The 25016-nt window shown below is 30.5% G+C and overlaps 1 protein-coding gene across 12 annotated transcripts in view; it reads right to left on the reverse strand.

Annotated features, from left to right (window-relative positions):
• Positions 1–25016, reverse strand: part of LOC127705935 (epidermal growth factor receptor kinase substrate 8-like protein 1) — an 85457-nt gene that overhangs the window by 48991 nt on the left and 11450 nt on the right. For 8 of the 12 annotated variants that reach the window (XM_052210289.1, XM_052210291.1, XM_052210296.1 and 5 more), the window contains exons 3-11: positions 21633–21668; positions 19133–19195; positions 18112–18137; positions 9440–9529; positions 8448–8575; positions 7253–7420; positions 5203–5264; positions 4383–4426; positions 777–1010 (exon numbers count right to left, since the gene is read on the reverse strand). In XM_052210289.1, coding sequence (XP_052066249.1) covers positions 777–1010; positions 4383–4426; positions 5203–5264; positions 7253–7420; positions 8448–8575; positions 9440–9529; positions 18112–18137; positions 19133–19195; positions 21633–21668 — 851 coding nt within the window. Of the gene's footprint in view, positions 1–776; positions 1011–4382; positions 4427–5202; positions 5265–5943; positions 6161–7252; positions 7421–8447; positions 8576–9439; positions 9530–18111; positions 18138–19132; positions 19196–21632; positions 21669–25016 lie in introns of those variants that run through there. The other 4 variants (XM_052210295.1, XM_052210294.1, XM_052210299.1 and 1 more) reach the window with 3 other exon arrangements.

The following is a 25016-nucleotide window of genomic DNA, read 5'->3' on the forward strand; positions in this document are numbered from 1 at the left end:
TTGAATTTATTATAATCTGGTATTAAGTTGAAAGTATCATTTGCATGTTGGAACAGAGGACTATCCTAGTGAAATTAATGTACAAGGTAAGAAAATAAATGTTTCGTATATGACATGCAAATATTTATGAAAATAGCTTACATTACAAAGTTATAATGGATATTTATAAGCCATCCAAGACTTGTACATTAATTCAAAAGAAACAGCCCTATATATCACCACTGCTTTATCCCCAAGTCCTTTTTATACCTGCATACTTTGTAGAAATAAATATGTAACATAAAATGAACATTCCAACTTAATTAATGCAACTAAAAAATATATTCACCTAACAACATAAAATTTGCTACATTAAAAAATGTCTAAAACTAAAAAAATGCAACATAAATATGTAAAAGGCAAGTTTTCTATTTTCAAATAAAGCTTTTTAATCAAGACTGCTTTGAGTAAAACCTAGTTAACTTGCACTATTTTTTTACTTCTTGTCTGTTGAACTTTAATTAAAATGCACATACTCTTCTTTATTTTTTACCTTTGCAACATAATTGACTGATTGGAAAAGGAGACTGTAAAACTGCTTTAAATTTGGTTTTCATGTATTACTAAGTAAAAAAGTAGAAAATTTGCCTTTTCTAAAAAAAAATAATTTCTGAAAAATGCAAATAACTAATGTATCCAGCATTCCTAAAATAAATTCTACGAAATGCTAGGAAAGTAAGCAAAGGCAAGCAATAATAAATAGTCTGGAAGCATGCACCGTGACCCGTTCCACTCACTGTTGACAGAGTCTTTGTCACGCATAGGGAGGGAATACATGTCTCCTCTAGGACCCTCATTCTGTGATCTAAAAGGTTCACTCTGGGTTCTATAACCTTCACTTGGAGGTCTAAATCCTTCAGAACTAGGAATTACTCGGAATCCTTCATTTTGTAAACGTAATCCATTACTATTTGATTTCATACCTTCGTCACGTAATGTTGTTGTTTTGAATTGGTATCGTGAACTTTGTTCTACAAATGAATTATCATGCGAATATAACAATATACAAAATAAAATTTATATATGAGAAAAAAAAATAGAGCAAAACATGCTGCAATAATACAATATGCATGTTGTTACTTTTTCTTTTTATGCCAGATATTTGCCTCTATTTGCCTCAAGCACTTATTCAAAAGGAGGGGCACAAAATTATATATATTGTATACATATTACTGATAAAAGTATAAATATTCACACATGTGCTTTAAATTAATGCTGAAACACAAAATTATTTTGTGAAAAGACAGAAATGGGGAAAAAAATCATAATTCCAGAACAAAATGAGCTTAGTTTCAGTTTTTAATTTCTTTTAAAAATCTTGTTTGATTTTGACATCCAATACAAATATTAATGCTTACATTAAGAGCAAAATTCATATTTGTAATTTGTTCATCAATTTTATTAAATAATCATAAGAGCTAAAATGTAATATACATATCTTTTATAATTAAACTTCAGCACTGAATGTATCATGCAGAAGTTCATGAGATAAAATGTAAAGAATACTGAAAAGACAAATATAATTGATTGCCTTGGTAGTATAACTAGCTTATTTCAATCCAAAACAATAGTTTGGTTCGTTGCTGTTACATTTTATAGTTCTGGAAGGGGGTAAACAAGCAATCAATACTTTTCATTGTCTTAAAAATGTTGCACATGTGCAGTGCATATTAAGCTACCCGAGTTGGACAATCCCCTTACTAAGATTTCTCTGAGAAGACCAGATCAAAAAGGCAAAAAACTAAACCATTACAGAGCATAGTAATTATAGTAACCAAAGTCAGTTTTGACAAACATTAGTTAAATTATTGTGAGTATAGTTTTCTCCAGAAGTAGGCCACAATTTTTCACTTTAAAAGCATTAAGGTAGATAAACACTAGATGAATAGATTTTTCTTAAAGAAAGTTTTAGTTAGAATTGTTTTAAATTTATTTGAAAAATAAACATTAACATATCTTTTTTTTTCAAGAAATATAAAGTTCTAAATACATGTATAATCATGTTATGTAGATTATGTAACAGAAATTAATTCAAAATTGACTGAAATCAATATCAATTTTGTTGGAGATTTAGATGCCAAGTTGGAAGCTAAATTGTATAATATTTATCTACCTGAAAAATATCATACTTTTCAAAATGTTACAAAAAGAAATGTTTATAACTTTTGATATTAGTTCATTCATAAATGCAATGCATCGCATACACTTTCCCTCAAAATTAAATATTTCTAAAATGTTATGTACAGAAATGTTTATAACTTAAGATATTAATTCATTCATAAATGCAAGTCATATCATACATTATCCCTCAAAATTAAATGGTAAATACAAACAATGTTAGTCTGTGAAATCATGCATTATAAGTAATCTTTATGAAGAATTGTCTCTATATCGCCTTTCTCCAAATTATTCCAATTTTTTTCATCATCTTAATTGCATGCCTTGAATATAGACAAGATATTAGCCAATATATCATTCAGTGGTTGACACCAATATGCTTATCTGTTCTCCACCATACAAACAAAATATACTATCATTCCAATGACTATTGATCCCAATATACAAATGACCATTGATACCAATGTGTAGATAAGTGCATTCTCATCCCTTCCACTGACTTACTAGATTTGGCCCCTGTGTTTGGCATTGTACCGTAATGGACTGAAGGTTCCATTGAGGAATAACCACTAGAAGACCCCTGGTTTGAAGAAGAAAATTGTTGCCGTCTTTCTCCAAACTTCCATTTTCCTCTTCCACTTCCAGAAGAAATACTGCTCTCTGGGAAATAATCTACCTCCCTTCTTACAGCAGACAGAAGATCATGTTCACTTCTATATGGCATAGTTCTTTCTAATTTCAAAGGAATTTCATATGTATTGGCACTGCTGGTTGATAGTCTACTTCTTGGCATTGTAAATGCTGGCATTTCTAACCCTCCCGTGGAATTTCTTCTCTCCTTTGATGCAAAATTATATTTTTCTGAATTTCTAGGATCATATGGGACGGCATATCCATCTGACATCACACTAGAGCCATGACTATTTGGCAATGTATACCTATCTACACTGCTGCTTCTGTTGCGATTACTAGAGCTTGAACCTCGTCTACTTGTGAGGGACAGATACTTTTCTGGAACATCAAACTCTTCTTCCTCAATAGCAGATGTAGAAAATCCTTCACTAGTGCTACCATATGACTGGTCACCAAAACTGGAACGTCTTTCTGTCCCAACTGGGACATAGCGCCTTTCTACAAAATGCTCTTTGACATGAGGACTTGCCCTTTTTGAATGATTTTCCCCTAAAGGTATGTACCTTTCACGAGCAAAATGTTCTTGAACAGGTGGCATTTTTAACTTCTGTTGCATTTCTTCTAAAGGTATATATTGTTCACGGACAGAAGATTCATTTACAGAAGGCACAGATGACAAAGCATTTCTCTGCCTCCTCTCGTCAGGAACATACACCTCACGTATAAATCGTCGATTTACAGGAGGAGTGGGCATTTTTTCTCTGGTTTCAAGACCAAGAGGAATATATTTTTCTTTAGTGTAATGCTCTTCAACGGGAGTTCTTATTATCTGAATTGGATGCTTCCCACCAGGAACTAGTCTTTCAGTAATAACATGCTTTTCTGCAGGCAGTTTTATAACTTTCTCACGCTTTCCAACAACTGGTTGATTTTGTTCTTGTGCGTCAGTACTATAACTGAAATGCGACTTCGGTTCTTTGTTTCCTCCAAGCCAACGACCTCCTTTAAAATTATATTATTACAAAATACCTCTATTATCATAAAATACAGTTCTAGCAGTTCAGGTAAAAGGTATCACACATTCTAGCAACAAAAAAAAAGCTGTAAAAAATTCAGAACTTAAAAATGTCTAGCCCCAAACAAAACCTATATAGCTAATGTCTATTATTTTTACCATGCATTCAAGCCAAGGAAGACAATAAAACATCATTTTAATGATTAGCCATTATATTCTTCTGTTTCTTAAGAATGCAAAACACAGGAGAGTTGCTTAATTACTTGTTGTTGGCTTTCTTGTGTCAGAAGTGCCTTTCTCAGGTACTATGCCTGTTCAGGGTAGTGGAAAAAGCCACAGAGAAGAACTCCTGCGCTTTATTTACAATAGTCAGAACAGATTTCAAGATATCTTACCATATTTTTTTCGTCAAATTTATACATTGGACTGACTTCCCTTGGAACTTTCCTGCATCTAAGGGAATAAAAAAAACTTGCTCCCTACTATTTTTTCAAATAAAAAATAAATAGACAGAATTAGAAATTTCAAACAAATTTCCAAAATCTTTTGAATGTTTCAAATTACATATCTACTTTACCTGGTGGGTCTGGTGCTGGTCCCATTGGAGGTGGAGGTATACTGCTGTAAAAAATAATATCAAAACTCAATATTCATAATTTAAGTTATATTTAATAGCAATTTTATATTGATGTTTTTCCATTATGCAACATCTATGGCTGTTTACAATCTGGTCTCATTTGATACATAGTTCGATAAAACATGTTTTAGTATTATATATTTATATTTTTTTCTCATTAGAACATACACATATTCACTACATGTAGTTCCAAGTCAATATATACCGATTATCTAAGAAAGGAGATATCAATATATTTGGGACAGGTTTTGCAAAACATTTACTCAAAAACTATATATGTTGGTTCTTTTGTAGTTTTCTTTTTTTTAACAAATAAATTTGTTAGATCTATTATCGGAGATGCTTTTACTTTTGCAGTTTGGACTGTCATACCATTTTAAAATTTATTCTTTAAAACCATTGCTGAAAAAAACTGCAATATATCAATCTGAGTACTAGCAATGATATGGTATGAAAAAACTAAGAAATGGACTATAGTGCAAATGATTTGCTTCAGTTTTTATGGAAAATTCATAATATGCTGATTTTAAACAATTTTAAGTATTTCCCCCATCTGTGAAAAGAAAATTGGCAGCAGAAGTTTAATCAAACAGACTTTATCTGACAACCTGATTCCCCCTACTGTTTTCAGAGAGAAAAATAATTCACTCCAAGATGGAGAACAGGCATATTAAACAAACATTTTGACTACATTGTAATACAATGGAATATCTTATATTATCAAAAAATGTTTAGCTACTTTGTGCAATCTTAAACATACCTTGAAAATAATTTAGGACGACCTTCTTTAGCTGCTAGGAGTTCATCTACAATATCTTGTGCCTGTAACAAGAAGCATTTTTTGTTTGTATTGGTTTTCTGTTTTTTTATTGCTATTGTCTGTATATTTATGACAGTATTTGTGACATTTCTTTTTTTGCTAAATTCTGTAATTTACCCAACATCTGTGTTCTTCAAGGCAGCGTTACTGACATCTAATAAGGAATTTTGTTCAAACTTGTGCTAGGAGATTGCAGTTAGGTGCCAGCATTTTCTCTGCATTGTAGGCCTTACTGTGACTTTTATATGAAGAACAGCACTAAAATTGCTTGGGCTTAATAAAGTGTGAATAGAAATTGTGTGTTATGAATTAATACAGCATATCTATTTTGTCCATTTCTAAATTATGTAAAAGTGTGTTTAATAATTATCATAACAAATATCTGTTTAATAACATAGCAACAACAACCCATGAAATATAATTATTAAAATAGATAACTGACCAGTGCATTGTATTTAAAAATCTGCAAAAAAATGCTTAATGACAACCAACATTTCCACAGAAGCATACACCTGTGAAAATTTAACGAAGGCTGAAGGATACAAGTATTTTAAATTCAACCCAATCCCTAGCACAAATTTATATGCATTTAGTTAACTCTTTCATTCAAATACAGATTTTTTTCTTATATTTGCTGGAGGTTTTAAATTTTTAATGTAATCACCAACATATATTTCTTACTTTTTTTCTAATTGTGTTGTTGTTAATTTTTGAGTTTATTACTTCCCTTTGTCCACAAAACATTCAAAACAGATCAATGAAAAGTCCAATATCCATGATATATAACATATTAAATTATTCTCTTATCCTTTATTTACATCATGAAAGAATTTCTTCAGCTTTTTCCCTACATCATTTAAGAAGCATCTAAACAAAATATTCTTCAACTAACAACATTGTAATAATGTTTACAGCACACCATTTTTTAAGGAAACGGAAATAAATAAGGTCATGACGTAAATAAGAAAATAAAATGCTATTAAAAAATGGGAGTTGTCATTAATATTTTGTCCAGTTATTTTCTCACTTTTAAAAGTATTCATTTCAAATGACATGCCTGAATTAAATGTCAGTTAAAATATTAATTCACTGAAAACAAATGTAGGTGTAACATATACACACCCTTTTCATTCTCAAAAATCATTCAACCATATCATGTGCATACATGTCCTTCCTATTACTTGCAGTTTTCAAAATTCATTATTGATTTTATTTAATAGCTAAACACCTAGCAATGGTCTGATTGATTTCACTCCCTTCAATTGTTAATCATCTTTTAATTTTAAGGATAAAAAATATGCTGCCCTGATCATAATGTTAAAATGTTATTCATTCACTTGGAGAAGACGTTACTAAGTTGAAAAACTTGTGTGTCAAATCAGTTTGTCCTTTTTGAACAATAAAATTTGTTTAAACTAAACTAAACTATTCACCAAAGGTGTGTAACTTTAATTGCGAGTGATCAAAGAAATTCCTTAAAAAATCTTCCTTTCATAAAAATCATCACATACTGTGGTACATTGCATTTTTGTAACAGGATCATGAATACGCTGTGGTCAACCTAGTGCAAAATTATTACATCTTATGGAATTTAGATAACCCTTGTTTTATGAACGATAAAAGAAAATTTCTTAAAAATGTCATGTAAAAAGTAAAATAAAAGAAAATAAGGAACTCCAAGGAAAATTCTAAACAGAAAGTCCCTTATTAAATGGCAAAATCAAAAGCTCAAACACATCAAACAAATGGAAAACAACTATCACTTTCCTGACTTAGTACAGGCATTTCCTTATGGAGAAAATGGTGGATTAAACCTGGTATCAGAGCTAGCTAAACCTCTCACTTGTAGGAAGAAATGATAGCAATATTTTAATACAGTACATTTAGATTTTTTTGTTAACAGGAACTCAAATAAGCTAGGGTCAACCTAATGCAAACTTAATAAATCTCATGGAATTTTGGTAACCCGTGTTTTATAATAAATACCTACCGGAGCATTTATACTTTGGAATATGTGCATATCACATCTACTGTTATATTTCCCTGGATTTTCTAACATTGTAAACAGTATTAAGTTTGTGTACACTTCTCTTTTGTCTTCTTTAAATATTGCTGTTGGTTCATGTACAAGTTCTAATGGGAATCTTTCCAATTCCTCCTGGAAATATAAGATCACAGTCCATGTATTTATAATGAATACTGCTTAACACTTTCAAGTTATACCTTAATAAATTGAGATATTTTTAATATGTATATCTGATTTTGTATAATACAAGTAGAAAAATGTATTAAGAAATTAAAATACAGTCATTCTTCATACTTTTGTTAATCATTAGGCATTACACAACACTTAAATAGCAACTTAAATAAATATCAAATTCTATGACCCATATTTATACAATAAATATACAGGCAGCTGACATAAAGACAATTCCATCTGCACTCTAACCTAATGACCTGAATCTTCTTCACATCCTTTTAAGGGTTAATTTGATTCATTATATCTAAGGGCACACAACTTTTTTCTAAAATAAAACTCTTATTAATGCCCAAGATGCATATTTAAATAACATAACGAAAAAACACAAAGAATTACAAGGTAATAACTGTTAGAACTTTCAGCCGTCCTATCAGCTCTTTCGACAGTTTATGAACCGTAATATGTGGTAAAGTGGCAACAATTTGATAGTGATGTCGCGTCAGCAGTATTTTACTTTTACTTTCGGTTTAGCTTTGGCTTGAAATCTGAAACATACATATGTTTTGCCAACATATAGCTGCTGAGTTACATTTTCATATCCACTCAACTTTTGTGGCATGCAAATAATGTTAATAATGTTCACAACAAGTGTTATGTCTGTCACTAACTTTATATATTGTCATGTGTCAAATTGATTTGATATTGGAACTTGTTTTCAAATATATACTGTGAATAGGGTAAAAACAAAGACTTGCTGGTTATTTTTTGTGGATACCAGTATTTAATTAAGTTAAACACCACAATAAAATCTTGCAATATTACATCACACATCAGAAAACATTATAAACCAATGAAACTATTACCTTCAAAATTCACTAATGAGAAATTTCAAACCCACAAAGAAAAAGAATGTATTTTTATTCCTATATATTTCTTAATTGCGAAAGTTTTTATGTTTTTTTTTTCACAACATAAAATTACATACCCCATTTCCTTTGTCGATTACGATTAAATTCTTGCGTTCTATGATCATGACACATCTCATTGTCCAGATGCCGGTTGTACTTTCCATTCCACGTAACTTGCGTAATCCATCCTCAGGTTTCATCACACCTAAAATAAATTGTCAGTAATAATAAGCAGAAGAATATAAAGGATAAAATCATTTTTGTTTTTTATCAATTTTTCTCTTAAAAAGCAAGGATCATGCAAATATTTCAACAGAATTCTTATTCTTGTTCCAAACAATGGTAAATGAATCTGGATAACATGTAATTGTTTAAACATTATTCATTTGAAACAGAATATTTATAATAGTTTTATAGACAACTGCTGCTAGTAAATGGAGATGATATGAGAAGGCCATGATTGGGCCCCTAGATTTTAAGAAATAAACAATATACTTGGTAATAAATCTCAAACAGCATCCTTCGGACGAGATATTAAATAGTCAGATATCAGTGTTCACACTTCCAAAATTCGTTTTACATATTTTCTTTACTCCTGGTTTTTAGACTTTTTATATTTGAGGAAAAACTGCTAATGTAGACTCATTTTGTCATTAAAATTTGGATATAGGTTACAACCTTAAAAAAAATGTTATTTTATTACAAGATGTCTTATACAAAGTTGTTGATGCAAGTAAAATGTCTTTTTGGGGTAGGGTTGTTGCTCATATTCAATTCTATTCAAGCACTGTGTCAAAAATTGTAATATTAGGTCAAATATGTCATTTTGGACATGTTTATGATATCACAGTGACTTCAATAATGACATTACTGCACTAGTATGACTAGACAATATCATTGTATTCATTTATCAATAAAATTTACATAATTTTGAAAGGACTGAAGAAGCTTACTACAATGGCTTTTATCATATTTTCTCTACTGTCTGCATACACAAGATTTTTTAAGCATGCATTATTGAAGTAATAGGGCAACAAACACTTCCAATTTCTGTGATGAAAATCCTTACCTGATTTTGATGAATATGTAGCTAAATGATCTAGCTCGAAGGTGGGTTCCATATCCCTTGTGTTGTCAAATCTATCCATACTGTGTTGATCTATAAATAGAAAAAGTATGTATACTACTGACACTCTCTAATAATATACAAGTAATTAGGGTTGTAGTACATAATATTCATTTGTATACTTTGTACATTACATTTGTTAATGTTTCAAAAAATATGTACGCCTGCTAAGTGGAATTTAATAGATTTTTTATGGTAATACATCAAGGAGACCAGAATACTGAATGAACAGCTTAAGACTATTTTAAAAGTTTTTTAAAATCTTTTTTTTCTTTTTTCAAAATTCTGTAAAAAAATATATGGTCATATTTCCAATATATTTGTTTAAAAGAGATTGAATATTTTAAATCCTAGGAAATATGTTCAAATAAAAAAAAAATTAAATCGTTTATTACCATTCATTTCATATGAGGTCCCATTTCTGAAATGTTTTTACTGAGGTAATAGATTTAGCCAATGATCAACTAGTATGTGATGTATATCAATTTCCGTGGTCTAAATATATCCCACTCCTTGTTATTAAATTAATAATATAAATGAATCAATGCAAATGTTGTAAATAAATGACAGTTTTATTGAATCAATGAAAATGATATATTAATTGTAGATGATACATGTATATTACAAATCACAGGTATGCATATGCAATGCTTGACAACATAATTAAATGCATGAATGCACTTACAATGGATTAACTATAGAGGAACATTCCATAACTTGAAGCGAATCAATATTTTGATTGGATTATTTGTATGCAGCATTATCTGAGCTGATATAAATTAATCCCACAGTCTTGTTCATTCATCAACATGATCAACAACTGTAATAGTAATGCACGAAATAACTAATTTTACAGTATTATGGTTCGGAAGACAGCTACCATCAGCCTTGTGGATAGTTTTATGTTTTGTTTGCTTTGATTTATAGTGGTCCAATACTTTTCCTACTCTTGTAGACATATACTTTATGATGTAAAACTGTTTTATAAAAGTTTAAAACAAAGTTAAGATTTGAAAACTTTATCCAGATATCTAATTTTAAAAAGTCACAGATCATTTTACAATATATAGAGAATATCCTATGGCTTTTTCAATATCACATCTGTATCAACCCAAGACACCAATATAATCCCAAGAGCTCTGTTCAAGGGATTATATTGGTTGGGGGTTGATATGGTGTGTGATATTGAAAAAGCAATTTCATATATACTTTATTATATACATATACCTCATGTAGATGTTTTTAATGTGACATGACGTCATACTGATAAGGAGGTTTGAAATGACGTCATATAGATTATAGGTTTGACATGACGTCATACAGATTAGAGGTTTGATAAAGTCTTTGCAGCAGTAACTGCAATTGATGACGTGACGTCATACAGATTAAAGGTGTGATAAAGCCTTTGCAACCGTGCTGATATAGATATCATCACGGGTGGCTGATACAGCATGCTTGCCAATGATTGTATTACACATACAATTTATCTGTATTTACTACTAAGTATATAATAAATTTAAGGTACAAAGCTATTGAAGGACCCTGGACCTTTAAATAAAAAATCTCTTTTTATATATCTTACATAAAAAGAAAATTATTTTAACAAATGAGTATTAAAATTGTTCAAAATCTTTAGTTGTATACAAAGTAGTAAACATGCGTTTGTAAAACCCTTCAAAAGTTTATTAACTCATTCATATCAATATAAGAGTTTTATTTCCTCTTACGACTTAAATCTGACTTTCAAAACAAACAAACAAATGAACGATTTACATTTGACTTTCACAAATTTAAAATTTTATTTCCTTCAAAAATATTTTTATTGTTCTTTTTTTATGATTAAAAAGATATAATGCATTGTTATTACATAAAACCTTCACAGTGTAATCCTTTAATCATCAACTATTATAAAAGTCAAGGGAAGATATATGTCTAGCTACAGGCAAAGTAACATATCTGTCTACATTTATGTAACGCCTTTACTCCTAAGTTCAATCAACCCAATGCTACTTTTGTTATCCACCACTTCAAGCTAATTATAGGTGATAGTGCCTGTATATGGTTGATAATCCTGTTTTGTTGGGTCAGTTACTGGTCAAGCCTATGTTTTTAAATATTAAACACTATGTTATGTCATATTATTTGGGATTTTTTTTTGGTGAAAACATTCATGGGAGTTTCTTGAAAAGAAGAAACAAGCCTTGTTGGATTCAATCTCAGATTAAATTTGAAGAATGCTAACCTGCAGATTGACTGACCTATATATTATAATTACAATGGGAAATATTAATTTCCAAATTTTGATTGATAAAAAAGTGTGTTTGCTTAATAAGAGCTTACAGAAAAGAATACTGTAAATTCAGATATTATTGTGAGGTTTTTATTAATGGTTCTAATGCGACTGACTGAGTCGCAATAATTAGAGCTCTCGCATTCTGAAAACTGATACAAGTGTATTTATGCAGATTTTTCTGAAATCACAATAATTGAACTCACACTTTTGTCCATTCTTCAAAAATCGCAATAATAAATGCACACATTAATTTCTGAATTTACAATAACTATCTCAGGACATTTCTCATATTCATCTTCAAAAAAAATTAATTAATAATTGCATGTGCAATAATTAGGTTGAAGCAAAGGCACTTTGCAATTTAAATTTCACTAGTGCTTCATTATTTACTTCTTTTAACAATAAAGCAGTCAACTGTCACTTGGATTGACAAGAAATAAATGGACAACTGGTTTCTTTAGAAAATTTGGTTTTTGTCTATCTAAAATCTAAATTATGCAAGAAAATGTTTAAGCTTATGTTCTGTATTACAGATCTTACAAGAAACCAAGGCCAAGGGTGATTCTTAACTACTAATTCTATGTGAATCAACGCCTGTTGAAAAAAAGCAGCATCTGACTGAAGGTTGAATAACCTTATTTGAAAAGTTCAATAATCTGAACTGAATACAATGTATTGGAGAAAAATAATTTCTTTAGAGGAGTAAAGGTTTTCTGTTCTTTTAACTAAACTTGTTAGGTAAATGTCTTTAATTGAGACAGCCATCTATAAATTTATATACTTGTAAAACATATCTCACAGCTAAAAAATCATAAAATCTGTCCGCAGGTAAATAAAGATTAACAGGTAGATAGCTAAAATTGGGTCAACTATTTGATATCAGATTCAGTTTTATTCAATAGGAAACATTCTATTCTCAAATTTATGTCATACAATATCATCATATGATATCAAGGTTTCATTAAACAATTTGTTTATACATATCAGGAAAGAAAATAAACACCACTGCAAAATGTAGAGCATACACTGAAAAGGGAAGTCCCCTAGACAATGATGCTACAAAATAGTCATAGAGAATGTTTCAGTTATAACAGATAAGATTACTTAACAGAAAGAAGATAATTTAAAAAAAAAAGTCTTCCACCTTACAATGCAAACATATAGTAGTAGTAACAATGACAGGAAGTTAACATTATTAATCATCATGACCATGATAATCATAATAAAAGGCTTTTCTTTACTAATATGTGGGGTTCTTTATTGGATACAACATCAATGTGTGGACCCTTACTTATTTGATACAAGTTCAATGTGTGGACCCTTACTTATTTGATACAAGTTCAATGTGTGGACCCTTACTTATTTGATACAAGTTCAATGTGTGGACCCTTACTTATTTGATACAAGATCAATGTGTGGACCCTTACTTATTTGATACAAGTTCAATGTGTGGACCCTTACTTATTTGATACAAGTTCAATGTGTGGACCCTTACTTATTTGATACAAGATCAATGTTTGGACCCTTACTTATTTGATACAAGTTCAATATTTGGACCCTTACTTATTTGATACAAGTTCAATGTGTGGACCCTTACTTATTTGATACAAGTTCAATGTGTGGACCCTTACTTATTTGATACAAGTTCAATGTGTGGACCCTTACTTATCTGATACAAGTTCAATGTTTGGACCCTTACTTATTTGATACAAGATCAATGTTTGGACCCTTACTTATTTGATAAAAGATCAATGTTTGCCTTACTTATTTGATACAAGTTCAATGTTTGGACCCTTACTTATTTGATACAAGTTCAATGTTTGGACCCTTACTTATTTGATACAAGATCAATGTTTGGACCCTTACTTATTGGATACAAGATCAATGTTTGGACCCTTACTTATTGGATACAAGATCAATGTTTGGACCCTTACTTATTGGATACAAGATCAATGTTTGGACCCTTACCTATTTGATACAAGAGCAAGGACACGTTTGGACCCTTACTTGTTTGATACAAGATCAATGTTTGGACCCTTACTTATTTGATACAAGTTCAATGTTTGGACCCTTACTTATTTGATACAAGTAAGTTCAATGTTTGGACCCTTACTTGTTTGATACAAGCTCAATGTTTGGACCCTTACTTGTTTGATACAAGCTCAATGTTTGGACCCTTACTTATTTGATACAAGATCAATGAATGGACACTTACTTATTTGATACAAGATCAATGTTTGGACACTGACTTGGTTGATACAAGATCAATGTTTGGACCCTTACTTGTTTGATACAAGATTAATGTTTGGACCCTTACTTATTTGATACAAGATCAATGTTTGGACCCTTACTTATTTGATACAAGATCAATGTTTGGACCCTTACTTTTTTGATACAAGATCAATGTTTGGACCCTTACTTATTTGATACAAGTTCAATGTTTGGACCCTTACTTGTTTGATACAAGATCAATGTTTGGATTCCATTACTTATTTGAATGGGATACCCTAACTTGATACAAGATGAACCAAACATTTTATTATCCACTTTCATCATCTCTATTAACAATACCACTAGGAACCTCCAATCAGCCTACCATCGTTTATAACATTATTAACAATACCTCTATGAACCTCCAATCAGCCTACCATCATTTATAACATTATTGACTACTTTCATTTTCTATTCAACCTAACTATTTCCATTTTCACTTTCACTTTCTATTTTTATCGATAACGTCGTCATAACAACCATAATTGTAACATTACTTCCGGTCAACCGCAATAACTGCAAAATTTGTACTTAACTGTTTTATTTCATGTATCTACTTGTCCTGAAGACGCCACACTTGCTAGCGAAACATGTTGACCAATTAAACGAGTTCCATGCATAAACATTTGAGTGTTGTTGTCTTTCATGTCGACATATTCTTATTTGATACAAGTTCAATGTTTAGATTCTCTTACTTATTTGAATGGGATACCCTAACTTGATACAAAAAGAATTTTAGGATACCCTTACTTGATACAAGATGAATTTTAGGATACCCTTACTTGATACAAGATGAATTTTAGGATACTCTTAATAGATAATAGATGAATGTAGGGATTCCCATACTTGATAAAAGATGAATTTTAGGATTCCCATACTTGATACAAGATGAATGCATGTATACCCTTACTTGATAAAAGATGAATGTATGTATACCCTTACTTGATAAAAGATGAATGTAGGGGTTCCTTTACTTGATACAAGTTGAATTTTAGGATTCCCTTACTTGATACAAAATGAATGTTGGTATACCTTTACTTGATACAAGATGATTTTAGGATTTCCTTACTTGATACAAGATGATTTTGGGATTTCCTTACTTGATACAAGATGAATTTAGGATTCCCTTACTTGATACAAGAGGAATGTAGGGATTCCCTTACTTAATACAAGTTGAATGCTCATTGTTGGGGTTCCTTTACTTGATACAAGTTGAATGTTTGGATTCCCTTACTTGATAAAAGATGAATGTATGTATACCCTTACTTGATAAAAGATGAATGTAGGGGTTCCTTTACTTGATAAAAGTTGAATTTTAGGATTCCCTTACTTGATACAAGTTGAATTTTTGGATTCCCTTACTTGATACAAGTTGAATGTTTGGATTCCCTTACTTGATACAAGATGAGATTTGTGATTAGCCTTAATACAGGATGAATGGAATTCCCATAAATATTACAGAAATTTTTTGGGGGATTTTCTAACTTTCTACAGGAAAAACAGTAGGAAATCATTCTCTTATATATATATACCCAACCTTTTCATATATCCATGGTGCAAACATTAAGTTATGGATGATGCAATTCTTAATTCTAATCTTATGAAAAATTTATATTAATGAGCATTCTTATATTCTCAATTAACTAAAGATCCATAATTTTCTATTAAAGGGAAACAGCTTATAAGAAGATCTATCATATTTAATTCAATCATTGCAATTTCTTCAATAAAACTTAATTGCCGTAAGAGAAATTCCAATAATTGATTAAAGAGGTCTAACTTGCTTTCTTTTATTTGGAATTTACATCTCAAGGCTGTTTAACTGTACTGCATCATGTATTATATCTACTCCAGAGCATTATCAATATAAATAATTGTATACATTATATAACCCTGTCACCCTTTCTGTCCCCTTAAGTAGTATGAACAGCTAGTAGAACCCTTACTTGATACAAGATTGATACTTGATACTTGATACACCAAGTTTAAAGAATACAGGAATGACTTGACTGTGTTTATTGGTAGCCCTCAAACCATTTTAACATTCCCAACTTTAAAACCTTTCATCCATAAAGAACTGTTGCTCAAGTTAACAATCTAAATCATAACAATCAAGTTTTGGGATAAACATAATATTTGTTACAGGAGTCTTAGCTTTATTAATGCATCACATTTGTGTACATTTATTTTATCACTGAAATTAGTATGATTTTATTTATAATACTGTATTTGCAAGTTTAACCATTCTCTTCAGTAATAATAAACCACCTATAAAACATTCTTGTGACTTATAGCTGCTAACTTCTACCTCACTTGGTCTCTGGTGGAGAGTTGTCTCATTGGTAATCACACCACATCTTCTTATTTTTATATTACCGGTAACTTCAATTTAGTTGTGTGTCAGATATACATGTACACGTATTCCTCCAAGCATAATACTTCATTGATTGTTTTATCACAAAGCCTTACCTACATGTATATGTCCACAAGTATGAATATGTCAATTACTGAACAAGTTAACTTTTAATGATTTTCATTTATGTACCAGGTCCTTTTCGAGTGTTGATCCTGTCCTGTGTGGTCTATAGATATGTGCTAAGGTTTTGTTATTTTAAATTTTGAGTTTAGAAGGAGGTCAAACTAATTAATTACTAAAAATGTGAAATTGGTATTCATCTCAATTATGCTCCATATCTTTATAATGATATTGCACCGTAACAAGTGCTAATAAGCAATAAGGTTTCCTATTTGAAATTTTGCTTATTTACAGGTTAAATTTTGGACTAAAAAATAAAGAACCGAATGCAGTGGCTTGATCAGTGTTGGGAAAGCCATTGCCAACCATGGCAATATTTTGTACTTTCATATAAGAAAAAGAGGTTGAAAGAATTATTGAATATCTATCTCATCTTCTCTCATCAAATGTGTGTATGTGCAATAAATGTTGGCTTTAATCTTACATAGATATAAGTCTTTCCAATAAAGAGGTGCCAGGTTTGCATCAGAGAAAGGATTAAAGTCAGTAAAAATGAAAGTTTACTTTCAGAACAAAACAAGTCATTATAATTACAAAATGTACCAACCCTTTGACTTCTAACATGGTTTACACATAAAATCATCATAGTTTTGACTAGTGTGACAACAAATATGCAGAGGTCACTAATTTAACTTGTAACTCCTTCTCATTAGTTATAATATTGTCAAGCTTTAGGTGCAAAAAAGAAAAAAAAAAAAAAAAAAAAACCAGTTATACTGATTTACTCTCCCAGGTTTGAAACACGGTTATTTCAAAATAAACAATAGTGTACTACAGTGTAGTTTACTGATGGAAAAAATCTATTATAAGAAAGAAAACAATATACAGACAGGGACTAGGTGGCCCAATGGTTTACTTAGCAGTTCACACTTACATAAACATATCAATTCAGACTTTCACCACCAAGGTACCATAGCTGTTAATCCTTATACAAGTCATTTGGAAATGTACTTTTTTAAGTCATTTGTTTGTCAGTTGCTTTGGATCTCCTGTAGTTGGTGATCGCAATACTGGTATACCAGTATTGTGCACAATACTGGTATACAAATTTTTTACCAGTATTGTAATTTTTTTTTTTAAAACAACAATACTGGTACATTACTGATATACCAGTATTGTAGTTGTATTGTAGACAATATCTTGTGTATTTTTAAGTAAAATTGAATATAGAAGTTTGATGCTTTACTTGGCTAACTGCACCACTAAACTGACCACCAGTGTCCAATGTATAGAAAATGCTTATAAACCCATATCAAATAAACTAGACTAAGACACCACAGATACATATATATGTAAGTTGCCTTTCATTAGGATTGACATTCAGTTTATTTACTTTATCAAATCCCCTCCCCTGCAGTATTGCATCATTCATAAGTCCATACAATACGGTCATTTTGAAACAACCAATGGTAATCTTGGTGATGGCTACATTGATGTATTTTGAATATTTTCTTATTCATGTCTACCATTGCTATTTGTATGTGTAAATTACTTACTGTAAAATGATAAACTTACCTATTTCAGGTCCTCCGTAGCCATTCCTACAATAAGGAGTTCTGATTCATTAATCTAATATAAAAGTGTGCAATTATACACATGTACACCATGTACACCTATGAGCTAAGTTTTATAGAATTTAACATTATCGTGTATTTATACAATATCAGACAAATGTAATCAACTGGACACCGTTTCAAAATGCATAGTTAAGACTTTTGCACGTAATTTCTCAATTAATGGTTCAAATATTCAGTCTGTATCAATCTGATGTCAACAAATGTAATGTATAATATATATACATATTTAACATACAAGTAAGCACATACGATAAAATGAAATTAAAGTTACATTAAAATTATGAAATTTTATGACAATTCATTCATTCAATTCAGAATTGCATAAATGTCATCCGCTACTGATCACAAACATTCAAACTGTTCAATATAATACATGTATTACCATATACTACTAGTTAACCATATCAACAAGATCTTGACTCATAACAAAACTATTATTGTTATGCAATTAGCGCAGGCACATTATTTTAACTTTAAATGATTTCAACAAAACATGAATTTATTATGTTGATATCATATTTTATTTCCTTGTACAAAGTAACAATACTAATTTGTATGGTAAACAGCAGTTAAATCAAATAAGGACTTAATAATTAACAACATTTCCAGTTAACAGGTTCTCCGTTTCTATGCATGTTCAAAATTTGAAAACTTGTATCAAGACTCAAACAAAAACAACTCATTCATGTCATTTAGCACATCAAACTGACATCACTGGTACTAGAATTTTGTTAGTTTTGAAATGCTTACTTTAAAGAATCCCACACAAGATTAGAAATAACAGTTAAACAAAATCCTTGCTCAGTTGCTGTTAGAAAACCTAAGCATGAGGGAAAAAAAACAACAAACACCAAAGTGAAAGTAACCACTCTAAGCAACAATTAAAAGTTTATCCAGAAAAGAGAAGTAAAAAATCAGTATCTAATCTAAATGTAAACTCCCCACGAGATATTACTCACCTTTCAGATAAACCGAACTCAGATTCACGATAAGTCGATAAGGGTGGAGCACTGTTGTATGTACTGAAGGTTCAAATATTCAGATATAATATTAACTTTTTGTTTATCATGTGAAGTTTTGTGATAATTTCGCTTAACATGACAATTATCAAAAACATATATAAATTATCACAATACTGGTCAGGGGTCAAGGTTGAAAAATACTGCAAAATAAGTACCATCACTCAGTCAATATAAAATGTACCATCGCATGCAAAACAGAACTGACCTCCACACGTCATAATATTTGTTTAAATACAATTCACAGGGCATGCGAGGTAAACATTCCAGAAATAACCACCCAACAATGAAAGTTTACAAAAAAACAAAATCCTACATCATCAATGATCATTTAAATGTTTAATTTTGATTGGCTTTAGATTATGCAAGGACAATATTTTTTTTTTACCAGAATGCCAATTCACTATCTGTTATTAATTAATTAAAATTCATAATAGGTGATTCCTGCATTTAGGGACCAAATAAAGAACAATACATATATGTACAGTCTTCAACAATAGACAATTGTCTATACTTGGCTTGCTCTCAATAGTCCTGAATCAAAACTCAAAAGAATACCAAAGTTATCAACACAGTCTTCCTGAATCAACAAAGATACTAAGTTCAAGATAGATTAATTTTATGAGTTATCAATTCCCCCATTTTAAATCTCTATCACTAAATTAACAAAGGGTATATAGATGAAAATGCAATAAATGAAAGTTCAGAAAAAGTTCTGAATTTAATATTATCCATATCTAGGTATGACAAAAAATACAGCAACATGGTCCACATGGTCTAGGAAGATTAAAGTCAAACAATATACAAGGAATGCTCACAGTTACTGAAAGTTTGTTTAAAATATTTAATCTGCTGATCTAGAAATCCTGCTCTATAAGGATCAGATTACGGATAAGGTCACAGATTTGTGTCAAATTTTGCATACAGCTGTAGTAATGTTATACTTTGAACTCAAAATCAATAAATGCACTTATACATGTTATATGTTTAATTTCTGAAATATAACTGAAAAAATTATTTCAAAAAATAGTGAATATCTTTAGTATGGTAGATAGAAAGCACATAAAATCTATGAAAAATGTTCTTAAAATCATCACATCTCTAAAACTAATGCATAGATTTGTCTTAAAAATTGATATGTTGTTGATCAAAAAAATTTCCTTTGATATATATATATATATATATTTTTGCTTGTATTATATTTGCCTTCGGGTTTATATGATCCGTTCATCCTATTCTGACTCCTCAAAATTCAAGAGTCTATCCCAAATTGAGGTAAATTGTATGGCTTTCCAAATACCGTTTCGATTCCTAACATCACTGAAGAGACATTAATTGTCGAAATCCGGATATGGTGTACAAATACCTTTGCACCTTTGATTTGCGGTATACCATCTTTTCCGCAAGTTTATTGTTTTCTGTTTAGTATTTAATTTGTAATTAAGATCCATTTATTACATCGGTGATCCGTTTATTTGGCAATCGCCAATGGCAGTCAGCAGGGTTTAAGAACATTTGTTGTTCGACCTGTTAGTCAAATGCGTTTTGTTAAAACATACTTTTTCACTTTTTTGGTCTTTTGGAAAATGTTGTTTGTGCTGTATTTAGACCCCTCTAACAAGAAATTTGTTTTGCATGCACACGTATAAAAATTGCGGTTTTTATCCAAATATATATATATATACTTTGAATGATGTGGTGTGGAAAAAGTTGGATATCCTATTATTACTTTACATAATAAAAAACAAAAACATTGATTTTCTAAGAAAAAACCATGCATTGGACTTGGTAATTGGAGATTTGATGATTTCAAGACAAACTTAAAACATATTTCACCAGTTTTATTTGTTATCTAAATAATGTAAATGAGCCTTTACTTTGTAAGATTTCATTCAATTCAATTGCAGAAAATAAAAGTGAAATATTATTTGTTCCATTTTCAGTAATAGTTCAAAGTGCCAAAGGTGTATGCAAAATTTTACCAAAAATCTGTGTCATATAGATATAAGAAGATGTGGTATGAGTGCCAATGAGACAACTCTCCATCCAAGTCACAATTTGTAAAAGTAAACCATTATAGGTCAAAGTACAGCCATTTACTGTTCCTTGACATTAAACTCTTAATATTGGCAGCTGAACTCCTACTTGAAGCATTATCATGATCAGAAAAAACACAATCAATTTTTTATGAAATGTCAAAAGAATAGACTGTATAACAGAATTTCAATTAGGAAAAATAATAAATGAAAAATATTAGTAATGTTTAAAACTGAAAATCAGTGCATCGACAATAATTTCAATGTCTGTCAACCTTAAGTAAAATTCTTGCTAAAGTCAGACATTTTGCCCATCATAAGTGATTGATTGTTGGTTGCTTAATGCCCAGTGGCAAATATTTCATGCATGTTCAGGACGACTGAGTTATATGTAGAGATCCTACCTTGGTCCATAGCCATAACCTCCTGATCCATGCCCACTGAAATACAGGAAGATGACATTATAAAAAGGTTGTTTTATTTTCTTATGACTTTTATAAACATGTATTTATAATACATTTGTACCACGAAAGAAAACATTACAATAAAAGCACATGTTTATGGACTTTTCTTAAATCAAATGTAACTTTGATCTGTCCATTACATCCTACGTTTCATTTATTGTCATTCAAACATAGCCTGGTCCTCCTGTCCACACAGATTTTATGTATGTCAATTGTGTGTACATCTACCTTAAAAATCACACATCTGTTTATTCTCAAAATGATGCAACTTTTATTTAGTGGGTACTCTATCTTGTATTATGAATATAGATATCTTTTGTTTTTTCATATTTTATTAAAGAGCACGGTCCTATGACTCAAAATATTTCTTTAGCAAACTCCCTTTATTTAATGCAGTAATAGCCTTATACAGAGTAACAAGTGGCTGGTAAAAAGAATTAACTGAAATTTAAAATCTGAATAAGAATAAAACTTTTACAGAAAAAGAGAAAACAAGGGTGCACATGCAAAATAAGGTCAAGGTCACATTACCCGTTAGACGGACTTGTACACCTTAAAATCATTCTAAACACCAAATGTAGATGACCTTATAATTATAGTATTTGAAAACCGTATCTACTCATAAAACTTCAAGTTCACCTATGAATATATATGGTCCATGAAAATGCATCCTCCGAAAAACAAGTCTTGAGCCTTTATTTCAGTGGTTGTCTTTGGTTGATGTTTATCATATTTGTTCTCCCTTTCTTTTGTCTTAAATAAGCCTATTGATCTTTTCCTTTGAATTGTTTCACATTTTGTAATGTCTGGGGCTTTTATCGCTGACTAAATGGTATAGGTTTTGCTCATTGTTAAAGGTCATATGTTGACCTATAGTTGCTTAAATCTGCTTCATTTGGACTTAGTTGGATATATAGTTGCAATTGTCTCATTGGCAATCATACCACATCTCCTAATTTAATACTAATTACCTACTTGTTTATCTATGTTAATTTTTATTAATATATTTATATAAACATTTAATGAAGCAGATTGAGACCACTTTAACTGAAGACTAAAACACTTTTTATGACTGTCAAAAAATTGTAAAAAAAAAAATCAGGAATCACTCAGGTTGATTTTCTCGTCCCAATAAAAGACCTGATTGGGAAAGTATAAGATAAATAAGTCACTCAATTTATTCAATTAGTTACGCTTATTTAGCTGAAGTTAAATACTATGAAAGCAATATTTACAGTATATTCATGATTCAGTAACACAATTTGGATATTTATATTTATTCAAATTTGCATTTTCATTAACCTTTTCCTGCATAATGATGCCTCCTTTGTGGTACCACAGTTGAAATACTTGCTTGCCTTCGAATATCTGTATCAGACATCAAATTTTTATCCAATATAAAAAGTATAGACTTGGGGAATAACTCACATGAATTTCTTCAGAAACTTGTTTTTCACCATGTATTATTTTAAATGTGATGATTTTGTTTTAAATTGCTGTAGTCCTTTTTTCCTTTTTTTTTTTTGGTAGATTATTTTTAGCGGGGGCATAAAAATCTCCATGGAGGAAAGGGCAATGGAAACTAAGGCATTTTAATCAATATAATGCATGCACTCACTCACACAGTGTTGAACTTCCTGTATATAAAATTATACCATTACAGACACATAATGCAAAGCCACAGGTAATTTTATGATACCCATGATTAAATCATTTCATTGATAAAATCCTCCACCCTGTTTGTGTATATTGAGAAAATATCCCTTATTAAAGAAGTTTGATCTGCATGTGGTCCAATATTGACCCAGACTTTTATCAGTGACATTTTGTTTGTAAACACACCCAAACTGTCAACTATACAGTATAACTGATTTATGGATTACCTGTTCCCGCAAGCTATCATCAAAGTAACATCTTGTTCACACTTTAGACTTCATAAAAATGATGAACATAAAGAAATTTTCACCTTGAATTTTACTGCTCAGATTACTGATCAGTATAAATTTAGGCTAAAACTTTAAAGCATATGAAAAATATGAAGATGTGGTATGATTGCAAATGCGACAACTCTCCACCAAAGACCAAATGACCTAGATATTAGCAACTATAGTTCACTGTATGGCCTTCAACAATGAGCAAAACCAATACTACTTAGCAAGTTATAAAAGGCCCCGAAATGACAAATGTAAAACAATTCAATCAAGAAAACTAACGGCCTGATTTCTGTACAAAACAATTAAAACAAAATATGATATACAGCAAACATGTTTAAGCCCAACCCTGTTTTTTTAGTGCAATGGGTGCCAATCAACATGGAATATTTGAATATTCATGTGCCTAATTAAATTACATGTATGAACTACAAAATGAAAAACAAAGTAGATGCAGAATTTTTCTCTGATATCAGGAATTGGACACTGATACAAAACACTATAGTCAATGGCTATTATGGCTTAATTAATAGATATGATTGATTGAAGATTGCTAAAGTCCAGTTACAAATATTTTGTGCTTATCTAGGACAAAAACAAATTAAAGTTTTGTCTTAAAAGAGTTGTCTCCAAAAGGTTCATTTACTTGCAGAGACAGTGGCAATCATCCTACACAATACATCAAACAAACTCAGTGAACCTAGCCGATTGTTGATCTATCCAGCAGAGTCAAACTGAAACACAAGCATGGCCTTTTTTTTAAAGGGCTTTCTAATGGGAAAAGTCCAGGTGACCATATTTCTATACCCTAATCAACAATTCCAAAGCACATTTAATCAAACAAATTTAGTACGACTTAATATTGAATTAACTGGGCTGAGACCACTGCTGTTGGATAGTCCTACTTAGGGTATCGTACATCCATTAGAAGTGCTTTAGTACTAGGATAACATTTTGTTACGTTTATGATATTTATATATATTCTGTTTAAGTTGATAAAAAAGTGTCAGTTTTTTATAACTAAGATTTCATTCAGCTGCCTCAGGCAATGTTGCCTTAAGTAGCATAAGGTACTTTTAAGGCCACTTTTTGGTTTCTAGCTCACATAAATTACCACTGTGATCAGTTCAGATGAAGACACAGCCTAAATGATATAAGCACAGTATAATTAGTTTGTTTAATTCTGAAAACTATAGAATTCTATACAATTCTGCATACATATGTGTATTTTTTTCTGTAATACAATTTGCACCTCCCACTTGCAAAGTTGACCTAAGATTGTTGTGGCTGTTTTTTTTTTTGGCTCTTTTGGTTTTGGGGCTCTCCCTCCTGTTTTATATTTTTGAGTTCCAAACTTGTGGTAATAACCCTTACTGATACAGGTTATTCCTGA

This window comes from Mytilus californianus, unplaced genomic scaffold, assembly GCF_021869535.1.
Source record: "Mytilus californianus isolate M0D057914Y unplaced genomic scaffold, xbMytCali1.0.p SCAF_6, whole genome shotgun sequence".
In the NCBI taxonomy this organism is placed as follows: Eukaryota; Metazoa; Mollusca; class Bivalvia; order Mytilida; family Mytilidae; genus Mytilus; species Mytilus californianus.